The following is a 26,099-nucleotide window of genomic DNA, read 5'->3' as shown; positions in this document are numbered from 1 at the left end:
GGCGTCGGCGACGGTGGTAGGGGCGGCGTGCCAAGGGAGCGGGAGGGGGCGCGGGAACGGGAACGACAGGCCGAGCCACGAGGGGCTATTCGAGCGAGAAGGGGAGGGTTGAGAAGGAGCCCTGGCGGGGAGGGGACGCGGAGGCCTTCGGGGGGCCGACCAACCAGACGGCCGATGATGTCATCGGAGGAGGAGACCGACTGTTTCGCCCTCTACGGAGCAACGACGGACAGCAAGCAACAGCAACTCCTGAAGAAGCAGAAGCGCACCAGACAGCGCGTGGACGCCGGCGAGCCGCGCAACAGCTACTCGAGCATCCCGAACTTCAGCTCCCGGCCATCGTTCCTCGGCGGCGGGCTCTACGGGGCGATCTTTAGCAGCAACGGGCCGCAGCAGCTGCAGCAACAGGGGGCCGCGGCCGGCACGCAGGCCGGTCACCTGGCGCCGGCGGGAACTGGCCCGGCGGGCCCTCCGGGCGCGACCCAGCACCCGCCCGGCCACGCGGCGGCCTTCGGCTTCTTCGGCGCGCCGGGCTTCGGCCCCGCCAAGATGCTCAACGAGCTCCTCGGCCGCCAGGTCAAGCAGGCCACCGACGCCGGCGGATCGCCGCCGGAGGCCAGTCACGGGATGACGGCCGCGGGCATGGACCCCGCGACCGCCAACCTGCAGTCCGGCGCCGTCGTCAACTGCGACGACCCGGCCACCGCCGCCGAGCTGACCCAGCACATGCTCCGGGACATCCTCCAGGGCCGCAAGCTGACCGCCCTCTCCGTGCAGGAGCAGCCCAACAACAACAACAGCATCCACAGCAACAACAACAACAACACCACCGTGGACCTGCTCAAGAGCCAGCAGCACCAGCAGCCCAGTCCGCAGCAGCAGGATCAGCAGCAACAGGCGCAACACCCGCAGTCGAACGGTGAGAGTGCGCGCGCGGTCAGTGGGACGACGGTGCAGAGTGGAGGGGAGGAGAGTGTCGACGGGAACCTGGGGGGTCAGGGCGGTCCGGGCGGCGAGGCCGTGATGCCGGCTGACGCGGAGGACAGTGCGGAGGACGCGGCCTCGGCGGCCCGCGCCATGGAGGAGGCCTTCGCCGAGGCGGGCATGGAGCCGGGGGCCAACCTGGACGGCTCGGACTGCGAGCAGAGCCTGCCTCCGAGTCCGGCCGCCCGCCCGGGTTCCGGCTCCGTCTCCGTCAAGGAGGAGCTCCAGGAGCCGGGGCTCGCGGTCAAGCGCAGTCCCAGCCACTCGCCCTGCCCCATCCTGCCCAAGACCGAGATCGGCTCGCCGACGACCGAGATCAAGCGCGCCCGGGTTGAGAACATCGTCAACACGATGCGCAGCAGCCCGGCCCTCCAGCCGGTCACCGTCAACGGCTGCAAGAAGCGCAAGCTCTACCACCCCCAGCAGCAGACGGTCCACCACGTGCTGCAGCACGGCGTCAACGACGTCGGCATGGACGACGAGGAGGACCTCGAGGAGGAGGAGGATCCCGCGGCCATCCGGCAGAAGCGCGTGGAGAAGGACAACCTGAAGAGCCAGCTGAGGTCGCTGCACGAACAGCTGGCGGCGATGCAGCAGAAGTACGCCGAGCTCTCGAGCAGGATGGACACGGAGGCCGGCGAGAGCGCGGAGGCGCCGGTCAGCCCGCCGGCCCACCAACCCCAGCCACCCCCCAGGCCCCCCAGGCCCCATCCACCCAGCTACAACGGGATCGCCCCCCTTCCGCCCGACCATCCGCACGCGGCCGCGGCGGCCATGTACCACATGGGCCACAAGCTCTATCTGGAGCAGCAGCACGCGGCTCTCGAGCGCATGAAGCAGCACCAAGAGGCGGCCGCGAGGCACCAGCAGCAGCAGCAGCAACAGCAGCAACAGCAACAACAGCAGCAGCAGCAGCAACAGCAGCAGCCGCCGCCGCCGCCGCCACCACCGCAGCAGCAGCACCAACCCCCGCAACATCAGCACCAACCCCAGCTGCACCGGCAGAACTCGCCACAGCCACCGAGCCAGAGCCAGCAGCAGAGCCAGGCCGGCACCGGACCTCCGACCCCGCAGACCCCCCAAATGCAGCCGAGCGGCACTCCGCTCCAGCACAAGGACTTCCAGGAGAGGGTTAACGTGTTCCGGGCGGGCGCCAGCAGCACCGCGGCCGTGACCGCCCACATCACGGGGGCTGATCTCGAGGGCCTCGCGGACGTCCTCAAGGCCGAGATCATTTCCTCCCTGACCAGTCTGATCGACAGCATAATGAGCAAATTCCAGCAGAGGAGGTTCCTCGGTAAGCAGAGCGAGGCCGCGCAGGCCGCCGCCGAGCAGCTGAACAAGGAACTGCTCCTGGCCAGCCAGATCCTGGACAGCAAGTCCCCGAGGACGAAAGTGGTCGACCGGGGAGCCTCGCAGCCGCCGGGGGGCCCAAACGGGTCAAGGGGGCCCCTCAACGGTGGGCCCCCGCCTCCGCAGCCTACGGGCTTTCCTCCCATGGGGCCCATGGGCCCCCACGGGCCGCATTCTGGACCCACGGAAAATAACCTCAACCAGATGAACCAACTGCCGCCTCACGCTAGGCCCAGCGTCGGCATGTTTCAGACCCCCAAGCCACCCACGATATACGCCATGGCCTCCATGCAGGCCCAAGGCCAGCAGCAGCAACAACAGCAGCAGCAGAGGGAGCTCCAGCAACGGGAGCACCAGCAGCGCGACCAGTACTGCGGACTCAGACCCGACGACCGGGAGAACAGGGACTCGGAACAGAACGAGGCCCTCTCTCTCGTCATGACTCCCAGGAAGAAGAGGCACAAGGTAAGACCCTCCACCCCGAAGATGTCCGGGAGAGCGCGCGCGCGCGTTCCACGCTGGACAGGATGTCCGGCCGGGAGATCGGAACGCCCCCGAGAGAAGATCCGTTTCCGACCGGTCGATCAGTCCGAAAAATGCGGAGGGAGAGAGACGGCCGGGGAGCAGGCGAGGGAGATAGAGAGAGAGGAAGATGGAACGTGAACTCTTGCGATACGACTGTGCGTTTCGTCGGTACGCTTCCGATGTACGGCAACCCTACGAGCTGGTCGAAATAATTTGTAGTTCCTTGTCTTTCCTGTAAATTATAAACTAATTGCCTGTGAATTTTGAGGAATTGCAAATTTCAATTTAAAAGAAAAATGATAACCCAATTCAGGGGGGACATTTTCGAAACGAGGATGAAACTCACGGTACATATTTAACAGGAAGGTGTTTGCCGTTTTATAAATTTTTTTTTTATCGACTGCTGGGGCAAATAGAAAATATTTTACTTTCAACATTCTTAGCCGCACTGCGCGCCAACATCCCCTGCCGGAAGTGACAGATAATTATATCTCGTTTGGAGAAACGTAAAGTCAATGGGAAAAAATTCATGAAAATTGATAGCCTCTTGCTCTGTTCCGTGAGAATCCCTCGTAATTATCTCGGAATGACGGGGAGAAAGACAAAATAGAAAAAGTAATCGGTAACGAGAGACGTAACGTTGGAAGTTTAGTCCGACAAAAGTTGTGGAGGTAAATTGAAAATTTGATTAGGTGACCACTTTCACCGGCAGGGCGAGCATCTTACGATGAGAAACTATAGTTACCCATAGGATCCAGAGAGCACGCGATGATGGGTGCCTATAGTCGGTCGTATCGAAAGGGTTAACGATATCCCCTTGATGTAGCGGCGTCGATGCCTCGTTAAGCCTCCTCGTATCGCATTCCCTTTGGCGTGACGTTCTTTTAGTCGGCGAACGAGCCGGAACGTCGTTCCATTCGCGGGCAAAACTCGATTGGAAACCATGACAAATTTCTCTGATCTGGTTTGCGCATTTTGGGTTTCTCTCTCCCGCTCCCACGGGGGGTGTTCCTGCTCGCCCTTGGCGGGGGATGACCGGGGGTGTTCCCGATCGACGCGTCGTCGCGCCAAACGCGGAAGCCTGTCCAGCGGTGACGGGAATAGGCACTAGCTCGGTCCTGATTAGGATGACGATCCTTGCTTCCAGGTGACGGACACCAGGATCACCCCCAGGACCGTCTCCAGGATCCTGGCCCAGGAGGGCAGCGGGTCCCAGGGTGGTAACGACAGCCCGCCACCGCCACCTCCACCCAGACCATACCACGCACCACCCCCGATGCTGCCGGTCTCCCTGCCGACCAGCGTGGCGATACCCAACCCCAGCCTCCACGAGAGCCAGGTCTTCTCGCCCTACTCGCCCTTCTTCAACCCTCACGCCGGACACCCTGGCCAGGTCCCACCTCCCGGGCCTCACCACCTCCCGGCCAGCCCGCCCGGGGGCAGCGTCGAGCTGAGGGACTCACCCCCACTGCCACATCCACCCTCCATGCTGCACCCTGCGCTCCTGGCCGCGGCTCAGCACGGCAGCCCCGACTACGGCCACCTCAGGATGGACAGCAACGACCGCAACAGCGAGTGCAACTCCGCCGACATCACCTACGACGGGATCCAGCCTACAATATCCTTTTCTAATGCTACGTCCGATAATTGCCGACCGGGGCGCCGAGAAAAGAAGAGTAAAGAAAATTCATTTAAATCAACGATATCACTCCTATCGGCGAGATAATTCTTTCTTGCAATTATACATTATTCGGGCAAAGATATATATTTTTTCTCACGGGGGGAGAGTAAAAGAATCGGACCTTGAGGGGGATCTCGGTGGGAGTCGGTTTACTTCTTCACGGAAATACGTATTTCTGGAGTTCGGAGATAGGAGAATCGAGGTGGATCGGAGGAATCGAGGGTAGCTCGTCCTGGTCGAAAGAGACACGAGTGCCGACCAAGAGAGCTCAGGGACCAGACACAATGAAGCTTAGAGAAGCGTTCCGCGGAAGAGTGAAGGAGTTCGGAACTTCGCGGCCGTCCTTCCTCTTTTTGTTCCGCCGAATGGAAAGACCGACGAAAAAGTCTACGGGAGATACACGACGCGGTGGATGCGGGGGCCGACGAATGTTAGATTAGTTTGCCGCGAGTTAGGCTAATGCCGGCCGTTCACCTACGAGTAGTTCCTCCGGCAACAATGGCCGCCGAAAGTTCTTTGCGGGGCCTCGAAGCGACCTCGTAACTCCGACTTGCGGAGAGGCCGCAGTCGCGGAGAAATCTCGCGATCCGGGACCTTAATGACTAGATTCGCTCTCCTCTTCTTCGGGTCCACCCATTCGCCTTCTCTCCTCCGGTTCTCTTCGGAACTCCTCCAGCTCGCTTTTCCGCCTCTCGGTCAGTGGTCCGCGGGATTTCTAACCCCCCCAAACCGGGCGAAACGCCCTTCCGCGACGTCCATTCGACTCTACCGTGTTCGCCGGAAGAACTCGAGAGCCCCCTTTCTCGCGTCTTCCAGAATTAACCCCTTCGGAATGCCCCTCTCTCGCAGCCCCCAGCCTCGAATCGAGTCCCATAGCCTATCAGGCGCTCGCAATGTCGCGACCCTCGATCGCGATTACAGCTGATTGTCTCTCTCCGGTCTATTGCCACGCATACTTTTCCACATAGTTGCTCTCAATATAACCGATCAAGCCGGGGCCCCTAGACCTGGGTGGAAACACCTAGAATGGAGGAGCGCTCGAGTCGGTCCCCATCGTCGAAGCCGCGCTGAAGTCGTTCTCGGTCGACGGATCGATCGCCGATTTTCCTCGCCCTGGGACGAACCCTGGCGATTCGAGGGCCGAGTCTCGAGGAGAGGGACGAAGATTGGTCCATCCACCTCGATGAATCGGCTGGCATAGATGAGAGCACGTTGCACCGGTCGTGCATCCCTGTGGTCCGGCTCGAGCGGCTGGTTCTTTATTTTTTTTTTGCGGCCTCTTTGGCGGCCTTTGATGTGAAATCAATGGCGCAACTTTTCCGTGGGGTAGGTCGCCGTGGTGCTCTCCGCGTCCCTTGTCTATCGCGTTGAACGGCTTAATGCGGCCAAATATTTAGTTGCCCTCGCGCTTCGTAGCGAGAGAAGATCGCAAGAGGGGAGCAAAAGAGTGTGCTCGGCCGAGGGAGTCAGGGAGCCAGAGGGGTCTTTATTACGTCGCGGTGCACGTCGGTCCCACGTGAAAAATGCACCCGGGGGTGAAACTGCACGACCGATTCGCTCGGCTCCTTCCTGCCGCTTAAATCCACGATTTTTCCGATTTTCTCCGCCCGATAATACCGTAAACGTCCCACGCCTCGTGCGGCCCTTTGTGGCGAGGAAACTAATCGGATATGCTTTCGCATGTTTAAGATCCTTAGGGTAAAAAAATGGCAGGTATTTCCATTTCCTCTCTTCGTAGGCCTAAAGTAGAACTTCGTCCGAATGAAGACTTAAAAGAGTGAATCAGGGCCGAAACAATGATTCGGGTATTTTTTTGATAAGTGGGACGAGGGTAAAAAATTTTCTACGGGGATTTCGGAAGTCGCGATTCGCGGTCGACGCCTCGCGGTCGGCGATTTCAACGCTAGGCGGAATCCAGGGAGGTCCGACTTGGGAAACTCTAGGGTGGAGACGGCGGATCAGCCCACCAAGAACACGCTGAAACCACACGGTGAGATCCCATTACCGTTAAGGAGGCAATAAGGCTTCCGCTGAGACTGCGACCAATCGTAGGTCAACCTGAGGGAACGTCGGATCCCCTCTGTCGCCCCCGCCGTCCGCGCTGCGACTTCCCGCAGCTTTGTACGATTTCTAATCCAATTTCAAATGAAGGAAAACGCGATTAAGTTTGAGATATCCAGGGAATTGCGACATACCCCAGCGATGGTCGGGTTCCTCCAGAAGTGGAGGTTTAGCGACATGGACGGTAGGAACCGCCCCGACCTCAGTTCTTGAAAAGGCGACCAAGAGGGTCGTTTTTTCGAATCGAGATTTAGGTTTCCTCCCCAAACAAGTATTTCCTTAACCACGGTGAACTCGTCGACGCTGACGCCGATGCATCTGCGGAAGGCGAAGCTGATGTTCTTCTGGGTGCGGTACCCGTCTTCGGCGATCCTCAAGGTCTACTTCCCGGACATTAAGTTCAACAAGAACAACACCGCCCAGCTGGTCAAGTGGTTCTCCAATTTCCGGTGAGTCCAGTTTACATACTTTAGAGATCGCGGAAGCGTGTTCCGGCGACCGGGGGCGGAAGCCACCCCCGAACCAGGAGGCGGTGCCGACCACCCCCGGGTTCTATGCAAACGAGGAGGAGGCTTCCGCGAGGAACGAGCCTCCCTGCCACTCCCTACGCGGAAACGGTCAGAGCCCAGGAGACGAGAGTCACGATGGGTGTGTCCGAATCTTAATTATTCCCCTGAAAAGCGGGAATAAGTAACGCTCGGCGATCCCGCAGGTATTAGTTAGGAGCCGGCCACCGGGATGTGCCCGCTGCCCACCGGGCATTAGCCTGATTATAATTAGGCTGAGTGTGCCGGCTGATCCAAGATACAAGGCGGACCAAGGTCCGTGTCGTGGCCTGGACACTTTGGCCATTCGTTACCCCTTCCGCGACGTTTCTTGCCCACCCTTGTCCACCGAGCCCCCGACTGCCCCCGACTGCCCCCGGTGCATCCCCTGCATCCATCGTCCCTCATCATCCCAGAAAAGATGCATCCTCGACCTCCGACTTCGGGATACCTTCCCCTTGCCCGATCACTCCGACCAATCCTCGAGAACGTCTTTGCCTCGCTACGAGGACACCACCCGAGGTCTAATTAGTCTCCGTGTCGATTTCTGGTCGAAAACGACCAGCGAAAATGCATCCGCGGCTCCTTGACCGAGCACAAAGCTAATTAGCGAGGACGTTTGGTTCGTTAATGTCGCTCGTCGCCGTGTAGAGCCCCCGGTCTTGCCTTCGGTCAAAAGCAACCCCTTTGATCCACGCGTCACCCCGGGTCTCGTCGTGCACTTCTCGGCGGCGAAAGGCACCCTGCTCGTCCTTTTCGAACATCCTCCCCTACCGCCCTTACTTAAATGACGTTAGTTAAACGTCATCGATACCAGTCGAACAACGTTAACGAACCTCGGAGGGCCATTTTAACGTTTTACCATTTTAATTGCCTCAGCGTTTCGCCATCTTCACTTTTGATCAATGCGGAGCGAGGGGGGAACGTCTTCGTTAAACGTTAATCAGCTGTTTTTGACGCGTATACTCGATATGAAGAGACATTTTCCAAAGAGGTCGAAATAGCTAACTGGGTAATGTAGACCGAAAAGCGAGCTGGGGGAGGTTGCCCCCCACCTGGCCAGGACACCTAACGACTTCCCGGGTGCATTACGCCCTCGAAGTCGCTCTCCTCGGCCCCCGGTTTCCTTTTTTCGAGCAATCACGCGTAAGCTCCTCGTAGGGGTTTCCTGGGACGTTAGGGCGTCAGGGACGTCCGTCGCGCGTGCTCGATCTGATAGCCTAATGCGCGGCTTCCTATGCGGAAATGCACCGCTACATTATTCTACGCTCCCGTGTACCTCCAACCCCCGAGCCGGCCTCGTGTCGTACGCCGTTGTACTTTTGTCACGAGAACCTGCCCTCCTTCCTTCCCCCGCCATAAGTGGCGGCCTGGGCGTCACGAAGCCACCCCGCCACCTCGAAGAAGAGGTTCCTTCGCCCGGGCGCCTCCTGGGTCGAGGATCTTTTCATCCTCGTGAAAATGGAAAAGTGGCATCTCAAGCGTCAATCGTGAAACTTTCCTCCAATCGTTTCTAACTTCACATTGTAAATGCGAAGACTGCGAGGAAGGTCCCGATACCCGTGTTATTTGAATTTTTGCAAAAATATTAAGATAAAATATCTATGGAGAAATTTAATATTGGAGAAAAGTGTCACTTTTGTCTCACCTTAATTTTGGGGCTCCCTCTACCTCCTGGGGGCGAAACGACGGGATCGAGGCCTGGTCGAGCGGCGACCGGAAGCGGCGATAAAAGTCGATCGATCCGGATGTCCGGAATGCAGCGGGCGCGGCCAAAGCGGGATCAAAGGCCTCGGAGAGTCGGTCTCATTTCGGGCCGAATGCGAGCTGCAACGTCAGACGGAGGAAATTAATGAATTCGGTTATACGTACGTTACGTGGCTCGGTATCCCCGGTCGCGCAGACGATATCGACAACCCCCGTTCGATGAAACTCGCCGGGGGCTGATTGGGGTCGTCGTCGGGGGCTGTCGGGCTCGTCGGGGATGTCGGGGGGCGGCGAGTAAGAGACAGAGGCGCCGACCGGGGTTACCTCGTTATCAGATCCCACGGCCAGGACACGCGACTAGGACCGGCGAGATCCTATCTCGGGGATGGAAGGAATTTTATGTCGTATATAATGGACAGCGGACTCGCAAGCGACACGGAAGCTCGCGAGGACCTTCGGCGAGACGACGCCCGGCACGAAAGGACGAACGATGCCGGAACGTTGCGAAAGAGAAAAAAAAAAAGAAACGATTCCTTGGGCGTCGCGGACGCCTCCAGGCGTCTCTAAAACTTGATTCGCGGTCATTGAATTTATCGGCGCCTTTCTTATCACCCGAAATGTCGGATCGCGGGATTTCGAGCCCGGCCGACTTAATTTCGGATTTCGAAGAACGGAGAGGTTGGGGAATAATTACAACGCGGCGTGGAAAGCGTGGCGAGGGAATGTTTCGAGGGCCCCGTTAATGGAAACGGTCAAGCCCGTCGTTTAAAATTCATGCCTAGTCATGACAATCGCAAGGGCGTCGTTCCATCGATCGAGGCGGCCCTCGGGAGGGTGTCGGATCGAAAGGGTGCTTCTCGCGGCTCCTTCGTCGCCCAGGGCTCACCTGTCCCCTCGGAGGGCGGTAATTTCCTAAAGAGAAACTTCCTTCCGCACCCCTTATCAACGATCGCGCCCGAGACCGTTCCTTATCGCGGCCCTTCCGGGTGGAGGCGCCCCCTTTTTCCTGCCGCGCCGATTCCCTCGCTGGCCTGTCTTAACCCCTTCGGGGCCGAACGACGATATACCGCCGTTTTACAAGTACCCAACGACTTCGGCCGGCACCGAGGGGGTTAAATAGAAAAAACGGAAAGCGTCGATCCCGAGTGGGGGGAACTCCCCCGAAATCCTTGGACTCCCTGAAAATTGCGGACGGTTCCGCCCGGGTGGACTCGAAAGCGGTCCCGAGGAGCCGCGCCGAGGACGGAGGACGCCGAAGGCCCCTCGGGCCGGCGACGGCGACGACGTCGTCGACGCTAAAGGAAACGCGTCCAATTAGAGCGCGAGCTGGCGCCGGTTTACCGAAATCTTGACTACAAACGGGCCGAGAGGCAATCTCCACACACGGGCCCGACCCCTGGGCTGGCGTTCTCCTGGAGCGGTGTGTTTTTTAATCCCACAAGATTGTGTGCTCGGCGTAACGACGGGCGAGGGCCATTTAGCGAAAAGGCTAGACGACGCGGCGCCGAGGCGCACCGGCGTCACGCGTGCCTCCCGCTCTCCTTCCGCGGCCCTCTCCGCAGCGGCCCCTCCGCGTCCCGCCCTTGTGTGCACACATGCCGCCGGAGAGTGCCGGTTCTCTCTTATTGCGAGGAATAAGCTGCCAGCTCGAGGGGGAGGTGGCTCGACGGGGCCGAGGAGGAAATTCGAGCCCGAGGTAAGCCGTCGCGACGCCGCTCGGACGGCGAGGATCGCGGAATCGACCGCGATCGACCGCGCCCGAGTTTCCTCCTCCGCATCCGGAATCGTCGAAGAGTCGGTTCTCCGCGGATCCCCCGAAACCGGAGCTGATTAAAAATGGAGATTAGCGCGGCCCCCCCGCCGCGGCCACTTACTCGTTCGACGTCGTTCCGCGAGCACGTGAGTTTCCGTCGCGGGAGCCGGAAGCGTCGTAACCGGAAGCCTCGTAATTGCTTTCCCTCCGCAGTCCCCCGGATTCCGATGATACGCGGCGCACGCGTGGCGGCCCCGGAAGCGGCTCCTCGGTCGCGGGACCGACGCGGAAGACGGCGCGGCCAATTATCCGCCGCGGTTCCGCGCGGTCGCTCGGACGCGGCTTGTCCGCCGGGGAGCCGAAAGAAAGAGGGGCGCCTCTCCCCCTCTCGAGAACGAGCCCTTTGAGACAAAAGCTTTGAGAGGTCCGCGGCGCCGCCGGCCCGCCGCGAGGTGGCCGCGCGGCCGCCGAGGGGCGGAACGAGATGCCGGCCGCGCATCTCCGCGGCGGGACCCTGATGAAAAGAAGGAACTTCGCTCTTTGACCGCGGCGGTACCGCCCCGAAGACGAGGAGACCAAGACGCGCGGAACCGCGGGCCCTCGATCTCCACAAAAGACGGAGTGCCCCTCCACGCGACCCCGGCCCCCCTGGCCGAATCTCCAGAAATTCGCTCCTTAATTAAAAACTCTCCGCGCGGCACAATGGAGCGGCAACTCTTGGACTAGGTACTTGCAGTACCGACCTGGTCATAAGGTAGTCCTCCGCGATCTTCCGGCGTCGATCAGGGTGCCGCATCTCGGGATCCCGCGTCCTCTGCGGAACGCATTCGAAGAATCCCGCGAGGGGAATCCGCGGCGAGGGACGGTAAACGACGGCCCCCGGGACTCCTCGAGGGGCGAGAGGAACTCGGTCGCGAGATAATTAGCTCGAGGACCGGGTTGACCTTAAGGGAACCAGAAGGGGCCAGGGCGACCTCTCGCGGCCTTCTCCCGGCGAGGCCCTCGAGGACGGTCGAGAACTCTCCCTCTCGAGAGGCAGGACTCGAGTCTTCACTCGAGACTCGAGAAAAGACGCGCAGCGGGGGCGGAGGTCAGGAAAGCGCCGAGGACGCCCGGAGTCGCGGTCGCGAATGACGCACCCTGCGTAGACCTCGCGAGTCCGCCCCCTCCCTCTCCCCCGACCCACCCCCCCGCTCACCCTCGCCGCCGCGCAGTGGTTGTGCGCGTAAACGGCAGTCACTTAATTAAAAATTACTTAATTACGTTCTTGGCACTAATTAGTGGCGCTTGGCTCACTCTCTCTCTCTCTCCCGGGCGCCCTCCGTCCCTCGACTCCGCGCCACCCTCTTCACCCCCTCTGCCCTTCGTCTTGGGCGCGTTCTTTCCCCGCGAGGGACCTCTATCCGCGTCCGAGAGGAGTCCGGATTTACTCGGGGAGGTCCTCGACTTCCATCTTCCTCGGTGATACGCACCGCGGTTGATAACTCCCGAAGTTGAGGAGAACGCGCATCGCAGGGGCCAACGGCCGCGGACAATCCTCGGCAGGGCAGGGGGGCAGGGTCGTTGCACAAGGACGGGGGCGTCGGCGCCTTTTCTAATTTTTGATAATGAGCGCAAGATACGAGGAAACGGGACGGGTATTGGCTGGGCGGCAGACAATGCCGGTGGCCGCGGGGCTATCGCGGGAGGAACAACCGTAGATGGTTGCGCGAGGAGGCCGGGCCGGGAGGGTGGCCGGGTTTAGGGAGGGGCCGGAGGGTGGCGGACTTTATAGGGGATGTAAGCATCGCCACTGCAAGGCTAATCCGGCGCTATGAGCCGCTACTTGCAGCGCGAGTACGGTACACTCCGGGGCAAAAGAAAATCGGGGACCTCCCCGTTGGGGCCGCGGCCTCCCGGGGCACCCTCCCCGGGGGCGAGTTTAACGAGCCCGATCCCTGGCGAAATTACCGGGTCGACGGACCCGGAGGTCCGGCGAGGAGATAAACCACCGCCGAGGGCCGGTCAAAAATCGACCCGGCCGCCGAGGAGATAAAGCGGATACGACGTCGGATAAAAAACGCGCGCGCGACCGAGGGCCGACCGGGGACGCGCGGGGGACGGGAAGGCCGCGACTACGGGCAGTAATGCAATCCATTATTTCCCCTCCCCGGGCCGCCGACCACCCTCGCTCGCCCGGCAAATCCTCTACCCCCCGCGGCCGACGTCCACCATTTTTCTGCCCGCTAGGAAGATCTCCGCGCGAGCCGCCGCGGCCGCGTCGCACTCCCCGCGGCGCCGCCGCGCGTCCGCGAAACGGAGACGGCGCGCGCGCGAGCAGCGGGGGGAGGGCGAGGGCGAGGGGGGGCGGACGGTGCAAGAGATCGTCGGCCGACTCGGCGAAAAATGTGAAATGATAATGTTCCTCTGTCCCGCCCTAATCGGCTTTGTATCCCCCGCGCTCGGCGGGGGCGGCGCGGCCTGCAGTGAGCCGCCACCCCCCCNCCCCCAACCCCCCAACCCCCGCCGCGGGGATTTAATTTGCGTCCACCGGCGAAAAACCCGGAAAACGGTTTATCAAAAAAAGTTACCGCGCAGTCTCGCGACCGCCCGGCGATGGAATTGACCGCCGGCCGCCATCTTCGAGGGGCGTCGCGACGCCGTGTCGATGTCTCCGACGCGACCCCTCGCGCGGGCCGAACTCGCGGCGGACCGAGGGGACGTTCTCGATCATCGATACGCCGAGGAAAAAAAAAAATCCTATCCAACCAGAGAAATATTTTCATGATTCGAAGGAATATGAGGTAGGGTTTAAAGAAATGTTTCTTCGGTTCGATGAATTTTCTTTTCTCTCCCTTAGAGTAGGATCGTTGGGGGTAAATGAGGGCGCATCATTTTCGGTTGGGGAAATCGACGGCGGAAATGCATGCCGAGATGTAAGCGAAAGAGCGTAAGGTCCCACGAGGAACTCGAGGTGGTTCGCTTCGATTCGACTCGATCCCTATCGATTTCGCCCCCCATCCTTCCTCCGATCGGAAATTCCGCTGTTTCGGACAACGTTTCCCGACCTTCCGGGGCGGGAGGGGGTCCGGTCGAGCGGACAGCGACTCCGAATTGATTTCGTTTGAAATCCCTCCCTCGTGCGGCCGTGCCTCCGGCGTCTCTTGGCGTCCGTCCCTCCCGGCGGCGCGTCCACCCTCGCCGGGGCGCCCTCGCGTTTCCTCTCTGTTTCCCTTAAAACCTCGTCCGTTTCGGTGAAAACCGGCTCGGGGTGCATCGCGCAAAGTGCACCCTCCACCCTGGCCGGACAGATCGCCGAGGGGGGCAGGTGGGGCGGGGTGGGATTAAATTTTGAAGAACGCCGAGACGAGGCGAGGGGATAAGCGGAAACATGGCGGAAGAGTGTCATCGAGAGGTGAAGAGGACCTCGAAAAGACGGAGAGGAGGCGAGCTCGCGGGGCGGCGGACGAGAGAGACGGGACGAGGGTAGTCGAAGGGGCGGCGGGGGACGGGGGAGAGGGAGGAAAACGCGAGATCGACGAGCAAATTGAAGAGCGACGTAGCCCGCGAGGGACCGGCGGCGGGGGCGAGGCGGAGGATGGGACGCGGAAAAATTGCCGAATGTTCCCCGCGTGTCCGGCGGACCCCCCGGACGGCCCGGAAAGGGGGTGAAATTAGCAGGCTTTTCCAGCCGCGGAGCCGAAAGGGCGAGAAAGCGGAAGTGGTCGAACGGATCGCGGGGGGGAAAAATTTCCCCGAAATTACTTGACGCTCGTTACGTCCGAGATAAAAATTCCCTGGACTTCGGGGGAAGGGGGCGAAGGCACCCCGTGCGGATTTCCTCCGGCTCGTTATCGGCGTTATCGCTCGCAGGGGGGCGAGAATCACCCCGGCACTTCGACGGGGCGAAATTGACAGCGCGGACGCGTTACATGGTAGAAGCGTCATCGAGAGGTTATATAAAGAAGACCTCGAGGAGGGAGAGAGAAGGAGCCAGAGCGCCGGGCGCAAGAGCGAGAGGGAGAGGATAAACGTGGGAACGAGGGAAATGGAACGAGGAAGAGGGATGGGAAATCGACGAACGAATTGGAGAGCGATGTCGAGCGGCGGCGGCCGTATAGGACGGGGGGGGGGCTCGAGGCTCGCGGAAAAATTGCGGAAAATCCATGGGTTTCGGCGGAATAACCCGGCGCGGAGAGCGTTTGAAAACTCCAGGGATCGCGCCGCGTGGGGGGTTGAGGTAGAGTCGGGGGCGAGGGAGCGGAGAGAGACCCCCAGAGTCGGAAGACGAGGGCGAGAGAGAGAAGGAGAGAGGGACACCGGGTGTCAGCCCGGCTTTCCCAGCCCGGTGCGACGTCACTCGATATTTTTGTCAGTAAAACGATACCGGGCAAATTGCATCCGTCCTTTGCCGCCGCGGAGAGGCCGCCGTCCTCCGCGCCGCACGGACTTCCCGGTGGAGCGGAGCGCGTCCACTCCGAGATCTTTCGGCTCCGCGGATCGGTCTCGATTTTTTTTTTTTTTTTCTTTCGACGCTTGCTTAAGCTACTCTAAACTCGTCGAACTGTCCGCGGGAGTCGGTTCATCGGTTTCGAGAGTCGCTCGGTCCTTCGACGCGCGCGTCGCACGAGGAATCGACGGAAAGGCCCCGCCGACGTGCGGGCCCCCTAAAGTGTCCCGAGCACCGTTACGGGGACGCATGCAAATCGCCCATATGCCAAGTCGCGACACGAGTCTCTCTTTCTCTGTCTCTTTCTCTCTCTCCAAGTGCCCCGGTAATGCGGGCGACGCGGCCGAGTCGCGGCCGCTATCTTACGGGCCGGCTATACGGGCGACAAGTAGGCCGCGAGGAACTCGCGGACGGACCGACCGCGGCCTCGGAGCTTCGAGACCGAAAGACTCGACCGTGGACGTAAGAATACGTGATATGAATACGTCACGAGGAAGGATCCAAGCTAGAGGGAAGGGCGCTCGAGGAAGGAACGAGGGAACCGGGGAACGGGAAAAGGGCAGCCATATTGGTCAGCCAAAATCCTGATATCGACGTAAGGATGTATCGACCTCCGTTCGTATATCCTTACGTCCATGGTTCCGACCAACCGCGGGAATCGAAGCGCCGTTCCCCGGGTCGTGGAAGATAATCCCGGAGAATATTTACGGTCGGCCCGCCGGCGAAACCCCGGTCGACAGTTGTCTGCCAAATCCTATTTACCGTTACCCAACGAGCGAGCGCTACCCCTAGGAGGGTCGCGACTAGCATCCCTGGCTAACCTACTGCCCCAGTGGCGCCCGATCGTCTCACCCTCCCTCCCCGTCTACCCCCACTCGAACGACTGCCTTCGGTGGATCCGATCGCGGCGGACGATCTCGCGAGGCGTCGAGGGGGTCGGGGCCCCCGAATAGTCCCCCAAGATTTTCGTCCCCCGAGGGGTCGCTCCCCCGAGGGAACCAGGGATCGAGCCCGTCGACTCTCCGCTTTTTCCTACCCATGGCCGGATCGGCAGCCGCGACGATTCCCGCGGATTTCCTGACACATCCTTCGACCTCCTCGATCGCAGGATTTTTTTCCGCCAACGGGAAACTTTTTCTTATTTTCTCGGCGGGCACGACAATGGGTCGATTACGTAAACGAAGGAAGGACAGAAATAGAACTAAAGGAAATCAAAGAGAATGTACGGAGGTAGCGGTGTACGTGTCCGAGAGGCGAGGCGAGATGGTCCTTTGGCAGGACGGGGAGTCTGGCGGAAAGTCGAGAAACTGCGGGAATTCCCGAAAATCGCGGAAATCGGCGTCGACGGGACGCGAGATCTCCGCGTCGGGCGTCCCTCTCGGAGCGGTAACGTGGTTTAGCGTGGCATGACAGGAGGTAAACTTGACAACAAAGAATTATTGATTTTTTCTCAGCGGGTTGAACGAGTCGCCGGGCGGCTGAGCGGTCCCGGTAGGGTATTCGACAAAGGATGTTTTCCGAGTCCCTAACCTAGGCAACCCTTCTCCTACGGGAGCGTGTGGGTCGCCGTGGGTGTGCGTCGCGCACGCGCGCGCGGATCCTCCCTCTCCCTCTCACGGGTTCCGGAGCGGTCGGTGGGTCTCTCTCGCGCTTCTTCTCCCTCGCTCCTTTGCTCTCGGAGCGCCGTGTGTACTCAGCCGATGCGGCGAGGACTTAACTGCCTCGTTGTCGTCCCAGCAGGCATTAGAGCTCCGCGACAGATGTGCAAAATTCAAGCTTAGGATCGCGGGGAAAACCGCGAGCGACTCCTTCCCCCCGCGGGTCGCGTCCTCGCGTCCCGATTTCCCCCCCGTCCGGCCCCCGGGGGCAATTACCGCAATTCGCGTAATTGCGGGCAACAGCCTCCTCCGAGGTATCGAGATCTCGGGAAGAAGGCCTCCTCTTTGAGCCCCTTCGTCGGTCCACCCTCGACCGGCCGATGCACCTCGTCGGCGCGGTGCACGTCGCGCTCCGTGGGGGGTCCGCGCGAGGAGGCTCTCCGCGGAGAGAATAGACTCTCTCCTGCCCCTGCTCTGGAGCTTGCAAAGTGCATAAAGAGAGTTTAAACATAGACCGGACTTTTCCGAGCGCCCGTCCGACCGCCCCCTCGCGCCCCCTCGCGTCGTCCGCGCTGCACACACGAGATGTGCATCTCGCGAGGGCGTCGGAGGAGAGGCCGGGGGCGGTGGGGGGCAAATCGATCGAATGAAAAAAAGTAACCCGAGGGGGAGGGGGGGAGCGAGCGAGAGAGAGAAGGAAAAAACGGTGCCCGGCCGATGCCGAAGTGCGCCGCGAGAGGACGCGCGAATCACGGCGGAGAAGGACGCCGGAGGAGAAGGGGGGGGGCGGCGGGGGGCCGGGACCATTGAAGAGTAAAACCGCTCAAAGCAGCTGCCCCCGGCCCTCCGTCGCCCCCTCCGCGATCCCGGAGCTCGCTCTTACTCCATAGCTTTGAAAACTACCCCTCTTTCCCTTAGATCGGACGGATGGCACACCCCCCTCCTGCCGCCCTCCGGCTCCTTCCGCTCCCCTCGTCCCCTTCGACAGCGCCCGGGGAAAGAGAGCCGAAACGACTCTCGAGGCGGCCAGGTGCCGGGGGCCGGGGCACCGAGGGGCACGAGGAGCTCATTGTAAGATCGGCGCGTGCGGCGAGCTGCTCCTCGGCCCCCGAGGGGGCCCCCCAACCCCCCCTTCTGGAACTCGGTCGAGGCTTTATGATGCCGGGGCTGGCGACGCCATTGTTCGGGCACATCTGCCGCGCGATCGCGCCGATTGTCCGAGGCTTAGAAACTCGCTCGTCGAGAGGGGGCACCGGAGAAGGGCACCGAGCTGGGGAAGAAAAAAGTGGCGGGGACCGGCGAGGGGGGCGGATCCCGGGGGAGACCAGCGCCCGAGTCGGGGCAAGAGGGAACGAAAGTCTCCCGAGGGGGACGTCAAGGTTGCGGGGCCCGGGAAGGAAAAGAAATCGGACCTTGGGACGCAGGTGCATCTCCGGGGGACTCGGGCCCCTCCCGAAGGGGTGAACCCCCCAGGGGTCCGGTGGCTTCTTCGCGTTTTCCCGGCGAATCGTGAGCCTGGGGGACGGGGGTCGGAGGGGGCGAAACGCATAAAGGACATCCAGACCCTCCTCGCGAGGAAGTGTCGCGGCCGTGTCATAATTGCCGGCGACGTAAACAGAACGACGTAATCACTTGTTAACCTGTACCTTAATTACATGATTTTCCAGGGCGCGGGCAAGTCTGAGTGTAGATGGCGTTAAAGTGTTAATTACTAATTAAGAAGGGTGCACGGGGCGCGGCATCAAGACCCCGCGCGACACCTTTTTGAACGCGCCCTCTGAATGGACGCTTACGCCCTGCCGGGCAAACGCGCCCACCCATCCGCCCGCGCACACGCGCGCTTCGCCTCCTCGTTATACGCACTTTCACACCTCGCGCGAGACACCGCTCCCGAACCTCCCTCCCTCTCTCTCTATCTCTCCTCCGAGCTCGTTCTTCCGAGCCGCCTTGCCCCCGGCCCCGACCCCCGCGGCTTTATCTCCGCGGATCGCGGACCGCGAGGAGCCTTCTTTCAGGAATTGCCAGACTCGGCGCCACCCTCGACGGTCGCGATTACGCAATTTACGGGTTTTCAAACGGATCTCGCGCGGCACCGGCTCGGAGTAAACCGAGGGGCTGACTTTCAGGGCCGACGTCTCTCCCGGGGGAGACGCGTCGCCATTGTCGCAGGTCAGGTAACTTGGCGCGGCCGTTGACGGGAGGGGCCGAGGGCAAAGGTGAACCTACCCCCGGGAAGGGTGAACCCGATCCGGGGAGAAAATCGCGACCTTAAGGTCCTTAAGAAAGGGTCCCGCCGTCGGGTCGAGAAGTCCCGGGATCCTCGACGTCGAGCGTCGCAACGACGCTCCGCGACCGTTGAGACGGTCTCCGATACAAGAAAGGGGAGAACGGTTCCTTCCGCCCCCCAGGGAGGCCGCAAGGTGCAAGTCGAGTCCCTTTCAGAAGAGTCCCTAGAAACGACGTTTCGGGGAGGAAAAGGTCGAGCCCTTAAAAAATCGAAAACCGCGACCGGGACTCGATTCGCTCCTCCTCCCCCCGGCCCTCGACCAGGGTGTCGCCAAGAGATCGCCCTCTCCCTTTTAATTAATGTCTTCCCCCTTCTCGGACCGCGAAAAGGCCCTCTCGACGCCCCCCGCCGAAATCCGCCCACCCGCGGGGGCGATCTCGGCGGTGCGACCGCTTCGCCCGCCCGGGCGGTCGCGCATCTCCGGAGCTCCGTTTCCGGTCTCCTCCAGAAGAATCCCCATCCCGAGGCATTGTCTCCGCGCGCAGGAGGGTCCTTCGTTATTTTTTCATCCCCGCCTCTCTGGGGCCCCCGCCCCACTCGGGCCGCATTTTCGCGGCAAAGCGCCCCGTAATTAGATGCTAATAATCATCACCCTCGGCGGGAAGTCGGCGCTCCGCGTCGACGTCGACGGCGGCGGCGGCGGCGCCCCGTGGCAGCGGGGCGCAAGAAGACCCGGCCCTGAAGAGCTTATTATTATCCTAATTATACAATACTGTAACGAACGACCGGTGGCGCGCCCTCTCCCCCTCTCTCTCTCTCTCACCGCTCCTCGGCGGCCGATATCTCGCTCCCTCTCGCTCCTCGCACTTCGCGGCCGAAGAGTGGCAATTCTAGCACTCGGGCTTTTTGTCACCGACGGAACTAGCCCCGTCTCCCTCTGGCGCTCTTACCCGCCATTATGCGGCACATCTCGTCCCGTCTCTGTCTCCGGGTGTCTGTTTTAATTAGGCACTTCGCGGCCCGCGCTATACGCCGGCATATTCCGCCTATACTCGGCGATCCACCGGGGCTGAATGCGGTTGATGGGTGGTTGAGTAAGGATTATAGGCGCAGGTGACACACCACCGGGGCTCGAGAGAAAACGAGAGAGAGAGAGAGAGAAGGGGGAAAAGGAGGCCCGAGGGGGTCGCGAGCGAGAAAGACGATCGGCGACGCCGCGGCGGCCGAGCATCTCTCTCTCTCTCTCTCTCTCCTCTTCCTTCCTCCGGCGCACTCGATCCCTCCTCCGCTCCTCTCGAACCGATGCGCGCATGCAACCGCGCCTTCTGCCCCGACTGCACGCGCCCGATAAGAGCTCCCGCGAAATTGTCTTAATTGGCGCGAGTGTGGAGGCTTTCGATCGCGTCGAAAGAACCACCGAGGCGGCCTCCGCGGATCGGCCAGGAGGCCGCGGCGCCCGTCGTCTACCCCGCCCGTTTCCTCCCGGTGCCCTCGCGCCAAGTCAGCCGCGCATCCGCGCCGCTCGACTTATTCGTCCGCGGGACGGAAAATGCGACGGCGTCCTCCACCCGCGGCGCGCCCTCCCTCCGGAGACGGTATTGTCGAAAGGCCAGCCAGGAAGCGCCGGGAAACGCGGGATATCTCGTTCGATGGGAATTTATCGGCGTGTAAACCGAGGGGAGAGAGACGGCGGCCCCCGATCGGCGCTCCGGAGAGAGACGCCCGCCGTCTGGGTCTTGGGGCGCGCCGCAACCCTTCCCGATCTTTGTTGGCGGCGACGCAGAAGGACGCCGCGACGTCCCGCGCGAATTCCTTCGCGCTGCGGAAACGACGCTTTATTTATTACCCGCGGTTTCCCGCGGAATCGTTCCTCCACCCGAGGAGCCGGGGGGAGAGCCGCCTCTCGGGGGGATCGGTCGACGACGCCCGCCGCCGCCATCGCGACGTCGACCTCGGCGTCGACCTCCGCGCCACCCTCCGCCCCCCAGCCCCGGGCTGGGTCACTATTACTATACTAATTACCCGCCAATTAGCGACTTATGTTTGTTTAACCGCGTTAATTAATGAACGCCAACGTAAACTTGGCGGCAGCGGCCGCCGCGGCGGCGGCGGCCTCGATTTTTGTGTGAAGTCTTGGGCGATACGCGAGTCCGCGCCTCGTTACCCCGGCGTCGCACCCTCTCTTCGTCTCCCTCCCCTTTCCACCCCCTCTGCCGAGCGAGAGCCTCTCGCGCGACTACCCTCGTGTCCGACCGGGGCAGGGCGTTCCTTTCAAACGACGTCGCACCTTTTCCCGGTTTACGGCCGAGCTACCCCCCGCGAGGCAATTTTTCCGACCGCCCCCGACCCCTCCCCACCCCCCCCGGGACGATCCTTAATTAATTGGAGGACCTTAACGCGCCGCGGAGAGCGCGACGGCGATCGGGGTCAAGCCGCGCCGCGACTTCCCCAAGAGGGTCCCCCCCCCCCTCTGAGGGGGGTCTCTTTTACCTCCGACGAGTTTTTATGCGACCTAAAGAATTCCCGGCGAAAGCGTTTCAAAGCGCGCGGAACGCGCGTCGGTCGGACGCGCATTTGGCGCGAGACTCTGCCGGGTTTCTTTGCGTCAATGATGCACCCCCTAGGGCTGACTGACGCGGGCTCACCTTTTCTTTACCTTTTTCAGGGAGTTCTACTACATCCAGATGGAGAAGTACGCCAGGCAGGCCGTCTCGGAAGGCGTCAAGAACCCTGAGGACCTCCGGGTCGGCGACGACTCCGAGATCTACCGCGTACTCAACCTTCATTACAACCGTAACAACCACCTTGAGGTATGGAGTCCCCAGGTGCGCAACTACACGAACACCGCACGCGCTTTCGCTTTTTCGTTTGCTTTGGCGAGTCGCGAGTGTTACGTTGCCGCCTTCTTATCACGGAGGAAAAGAGATTTGCAGTCTTAACGGCACTGCCGATACAGTTTTGCTCTTAGCAGGAATGCACCGATAACAATAATCATTGCAATTATTCCGAGTCGTAGACTTGCTTGCCCCTGAGAAGTAATCGGTTTTTTCTTGCCGATACAATTGAAATGTCTTGTTAAGACTGTGAACTCTTTTTCCTCCGGGCACTTTCGTTAATTCGGGACAGCCGAGGAGGTGGCCGATGCGAGCCGAATCGATCAAACACCTGGAATGATCGGTTGCCGGTGTTTTTTATTCCCAAGTGCGCCAACGAGAGGATCGCATCGACTTAATCCTCGGTTAAAATCCGTGGTTAAGGACACCCCCGCGTTAAGTTCACCGGGAAGACGTCGTAACGGCGACTTCTTCCCTGGTCGTTTAATTCGCTAACGCTACCGTCCATGTGAAATTCCGCTCCCCGGAAGTGACGGATGTCGCTAACGTAGCCTTGCCCTGCTCAGGTACCGGGCAACTTCAGGTACGTGGTGGAGCAGACGCTGAAGGAGTTCTTCAAGGCGATCCAGGGAGGCAAGGACTCGGAGCAGTCCTGGAAAAAGGCGATCTACAAGGTGATCTCGAGGCTGGACGACCCGGTGCCGGAGTACTTCAAGAGTCCGAACTTCCTGGAGCAGCTCGAGTGAGCGTGACCACGTCGTCCTTCGTGGTCCAGCTGATAGGCCGCCGTCCAGGACGCGTCGGCCGTGGACCACGGGGGCGCGAAAGAACCTCCGCCGCAGGGTGAGTCCTTTCCGCTGCGCTCGCGGCCAGCTCGCGAGGAGACCAAGAGGAGGAGAGGGTGACCGACCAGCGGGAAGTCGAGGAAACGCACCAGGTATCCCTAGTAACATATCGTACCGGTAAAACCAGACCAAAAGAGAGAAGAAGAGAGCGACCTTAGAGGAACCGCCGGGCATCCCAGCGGAAGGACCGTCTACCGGGAGCCGGGAGGATGAGCTTCCGGCGAGGTCCTCAACGAACCCGGCCCCCAGGGCGCGAGTAGGAGGAAAGCGACCTGGCCAGGAAGCTGGCCGGGATCCGCTACCGCTTTCAGCCCGGACGTCGGGAGACGGACCGCCGACCGAGGGACCGCGTCGGTTCGCCGAGACAGTCGGAGAGAAAGAGAGAAAGAGAGAGAAGCACGGGAAGAGACAGAGCCGGAACGGGAGAAGGAACGCGACGGAACGGAACCCGGGACGAGACGAGCAGAAGGTGAGACGGTAGTCGGAGAGCGACCGTGGAACCGGCCCCCAAAGCACCGCGCAACGCTCCCAGTTCTCCGTTCGTTATACGCCCAGCGATTCGTTACCGTCTTAAGATAATTAAGTTACAGAGGGTAGGTTTGCTTCAACGTAAGTTCCGAGAGGAGGACCGAGAGGGCGGCCGGCGACCCTCCGTCCACCAGGAGTCGCGCCCAGGAGTCGGTCCTCGGAGCGTCCGGAAGTCGCGGTCCGCCAAAACCGGAAGCGACTTCCGGACCGCCGACCTCGATCGACGCGGAACGGATCGCGACGCCTTCCGTTCCGCACCGCCCGACCGAGGGGCCTCCAGGGGCACCGCCGCCGTCTCGGTCCCGCTCCTCGACCGGGCGAGCCGAAGTCGGACTTCCCGGCCACCCGGTTCCCGCGGTTCCCAGCGGGTACGTGCGAAAGAGGAAATCGAGAAGGCAGAGGCAGAGCGACCTAGAGAGAGAGTGAGAGAGAGTGAGAGAGAGTGAGAGAGAGCGAGAAAGCGAGAGAGAAAGAGAGAAAGAATCCTAGTCGGTTGCGATCCTCTTTGGGCCGACAGGCCCGGAGGACCCTAGGCACTTTGAACCGCTCTCGGAGGAGTCTCGGTTCCCCGGGACTCCCGGGTGAGAGCGAGACGGAACGCTTGGCATCGCGTGAACGAGACAGAGAGATACCGAGTGCATGGGTCGAGTGCGAGGCGAGAGGAGTTCTTTCGCAGTCTCGCAGTTTCGCTTCCGCGCGGACCACGACTCGAGGAACGCGAGTTCGACACCAAAGTAGGAACCGAATTCAGCCCGGATATTTTTAATATATGCATACGTGGACACACACATATAGGTATATATTATATACATACATATATATATACACATTCGAGTATCTATTTTGTTTTTCTTCTTCGCCAAAGGAAGCAGCGCACGCTATTAAGCCAAATACGAAAGGGGGTTATAGTGGAGACGCGAAATCGGGAGGGGGCGACGGAGTCACCCTCCCGGGTGATAAGGACGCGTATCGAAGGCACGACCGGGAGTGTCACCGCAGTGTTAGGGAGGACTCGGAAGGAGACACCTTCCTATAAGCCGCGTCGGAGGGAGAGGGAAAGAGGGAGGATCCTTCCTCCGAAGACGCGGCGCGGAAAGGAGGAGCGAGAACGCGAAGGCCGCGAACCGAAGCGCGCCGTTGCGCTAAAGAGGGAGAAGGTGGAGGACGAGATAACGAGAGGGAGAGAGATAGAGAGAAAGAGAAAGAGTGGGCCGAGGAACGCATTACGCATGTACGATTATATACATAGCTGGTAAATAATTAAGGGGTTAGGCTAGTCGCAGAGACGAGAGTACATAAAGAAAAAAAAATAGAGGGAGGGAAAGAGAGGGAGAGAGAGAGATGACGAGGTACTGGCGGCGTCCTATGTGAAGATAAGCAGATAAGGGGGGTATTGAGAAAACAAATAATGTTGTGGTAACTAGGCGCGGGTACGTATTATATAGAGTAGATTATATATAAATATATATATATTATACATTAAAAAGAAGAGGATAAAAGACGACGACGATGCGCGATAATATAAGAGTGGCGAAATATTTGAGACAAAAAGTAAACGAGAGCGAGAGAGAGAGAGAGAGAAAGAGCGAAAGGGGGAGAGTCAGATGGAGAAAGATTGAGCCAGAGTGCGAAAGAGAGAGAGAGAAAGTGAGAGAGCGAAAGCGAGACGGACAAACGTACGCCCGTGAAAAACACACTTTCCACCCCCTCCCCGCCCCCGCACACTCTCATTCATCCACACGAAATCCGACACACACCCACACACGGAAGGAGGAAAAGACCACACACGGACACGCGCGTTTCGACACCGGAAGTGAAATGACGTCGGCGACGTGTTCTCCAAGTCCGCGACGAACGCCCTGTAGATAGAGCACATCGGACGACTAAGATATTCCTATACATATATTATATATATATATATATACATAAGTACACGCGCATATATATAAATTCGTATATATGTATGTATACATACTATTCGGGTGGTAGTAAATCCTAGGAGGTTTATTCCCCGTTTGTTTGCTCGGCGCAATTCTTCGCCACTCGTTGTCGCTCATCGCGTAATACGATCCAAACGACTAACAATTGTCGCGCCTACTTTTAATCATCGCCGCCGTAAACGCGGCGGAAACGCAACCGCGCGGCGCCCCGAGAACACCTCGGGATTAGTTAATATTATTTAATCCATGGCAATCACTTAGCTCCAGGCGTATCTTACCCCCCAGCCCCGCACGATTCGATCCCGCCCCCTCCCACGCACTTTTCTTGCGTCCCGCGAACTCGCTGTATTTTAGTTGTATTATTATATAATTACCGCTATTAGTATGATTATTATGATTATTATGATTATTATCATTATTATCATTCCGATTACGATCATTAGGACGATCGTCGTCATTATTACGAGTATCGGAAACACGTACACACGCACGTACACACGTTTACACACACGCAGAGACACACACACGCGCGTACACTCACACCAAACTTTTTGCAAGCGGTGAGTCTTAACCTAGTCACGAGTCACGTATTTTTTAATTGAATTATCGATCGACCTTATTGATTATGATTTTATTTATTATTCACGCCAATAAAGGATGGAGACAGTGAGAGCTTCCGTTTGATCGCTCGTCCCCGTTTCTTTCTGCGTTACCCAGAGCTTTTTGCACGGATTTTCGTTTGCTGTTTCCTAGTCCTTCCCAATTTTCCCGATTTCCCGCGAGAAGGGGGGATGGTTGCGGAAACTTCGCGGGAGAGGATTTGCGACTTTCGGCGAGTGCTCGCACGAGGGACCGGCGAGGGTTCCTCGGGGAAGGTTTACCAGGAGGCAGGCCCGAGAACGCTCGTCGTCACCTGGGAGCACTGGCTGGCAAGTGGCGAGAAAGGGTGAATATCGATACTCGATTCGGCCGCTGCTTTTGGAAATTCGCTCGAGGAGACCCCCCGCGAATCGCTGAGAGTTCGGGCGCTGGGAGGGTGACGGGTTGAGATGCACAAAAAAGAAAAATAGATAAGACGTGTGTTCCGAG

The 26,099-nt window shown here is 60.0% G+C and overlaps 1 protein-coding gene across 4 annotated transcripts; it reads left to right on the top strand.

Moving 5' to 3' along the window:
- The first annotated feature begins 134 nt into the window (after positions 1–134).
- LOC105702447 (homeobox protein prospero) lies at positions 135–25,680 on the top strand. Of its 4 annotated transcripts, none has more exons than XM_012430029.1 (5): positions 135–2,802; positions 4,010–4,480; positions 6,899–7,053; positions 21,529–21,673; positions 22,264–25,680. In XM_012430029.1, exons 1-5 carry the CDS (start codon positions 175–177, stop codon positions 22,441–22,443), a joined length of 3,579 nt encoding a protein of 1,192 aa, XP_012285452.1. In that variant the 5' UTR covers positions 135–174; the 3' UTR covers positions 22,444–25,680. The 4 variants fall into 4 exon arrangements, with proteins under 4 accessions (XP_012285452.1, XP_012285451.1, XP_012285450.1 ...); XM_012430028.1 differs by having other exon boundaries at positions 21,529–21,688; XM_012430027.1 differs by having other exon boundaries at positions 3,989–4,480.
- Positions 25,681–26,099: the final 419 nt, after the last annotated feature.

This window comes from Orussus abietinus, unplaced genomic scaffold (genome assembly GCF_000612105.2).
Source record: "Orussus abietinus isolate OABI.00-Male unplaced genomic scaffold, Oabi_2.0 scaffold17, whole genome shotgun sequence".
NCBI lineage: Eukaryota > Metazoa > Arthropoda > Insecta > Hymenoptera > Orussidae > Orussus > Orussus abietinus.
Note: the sequence above shows the minus strand (reverse complement) of the source record. Positions and strands in the feature narration are given on the sequence as shown.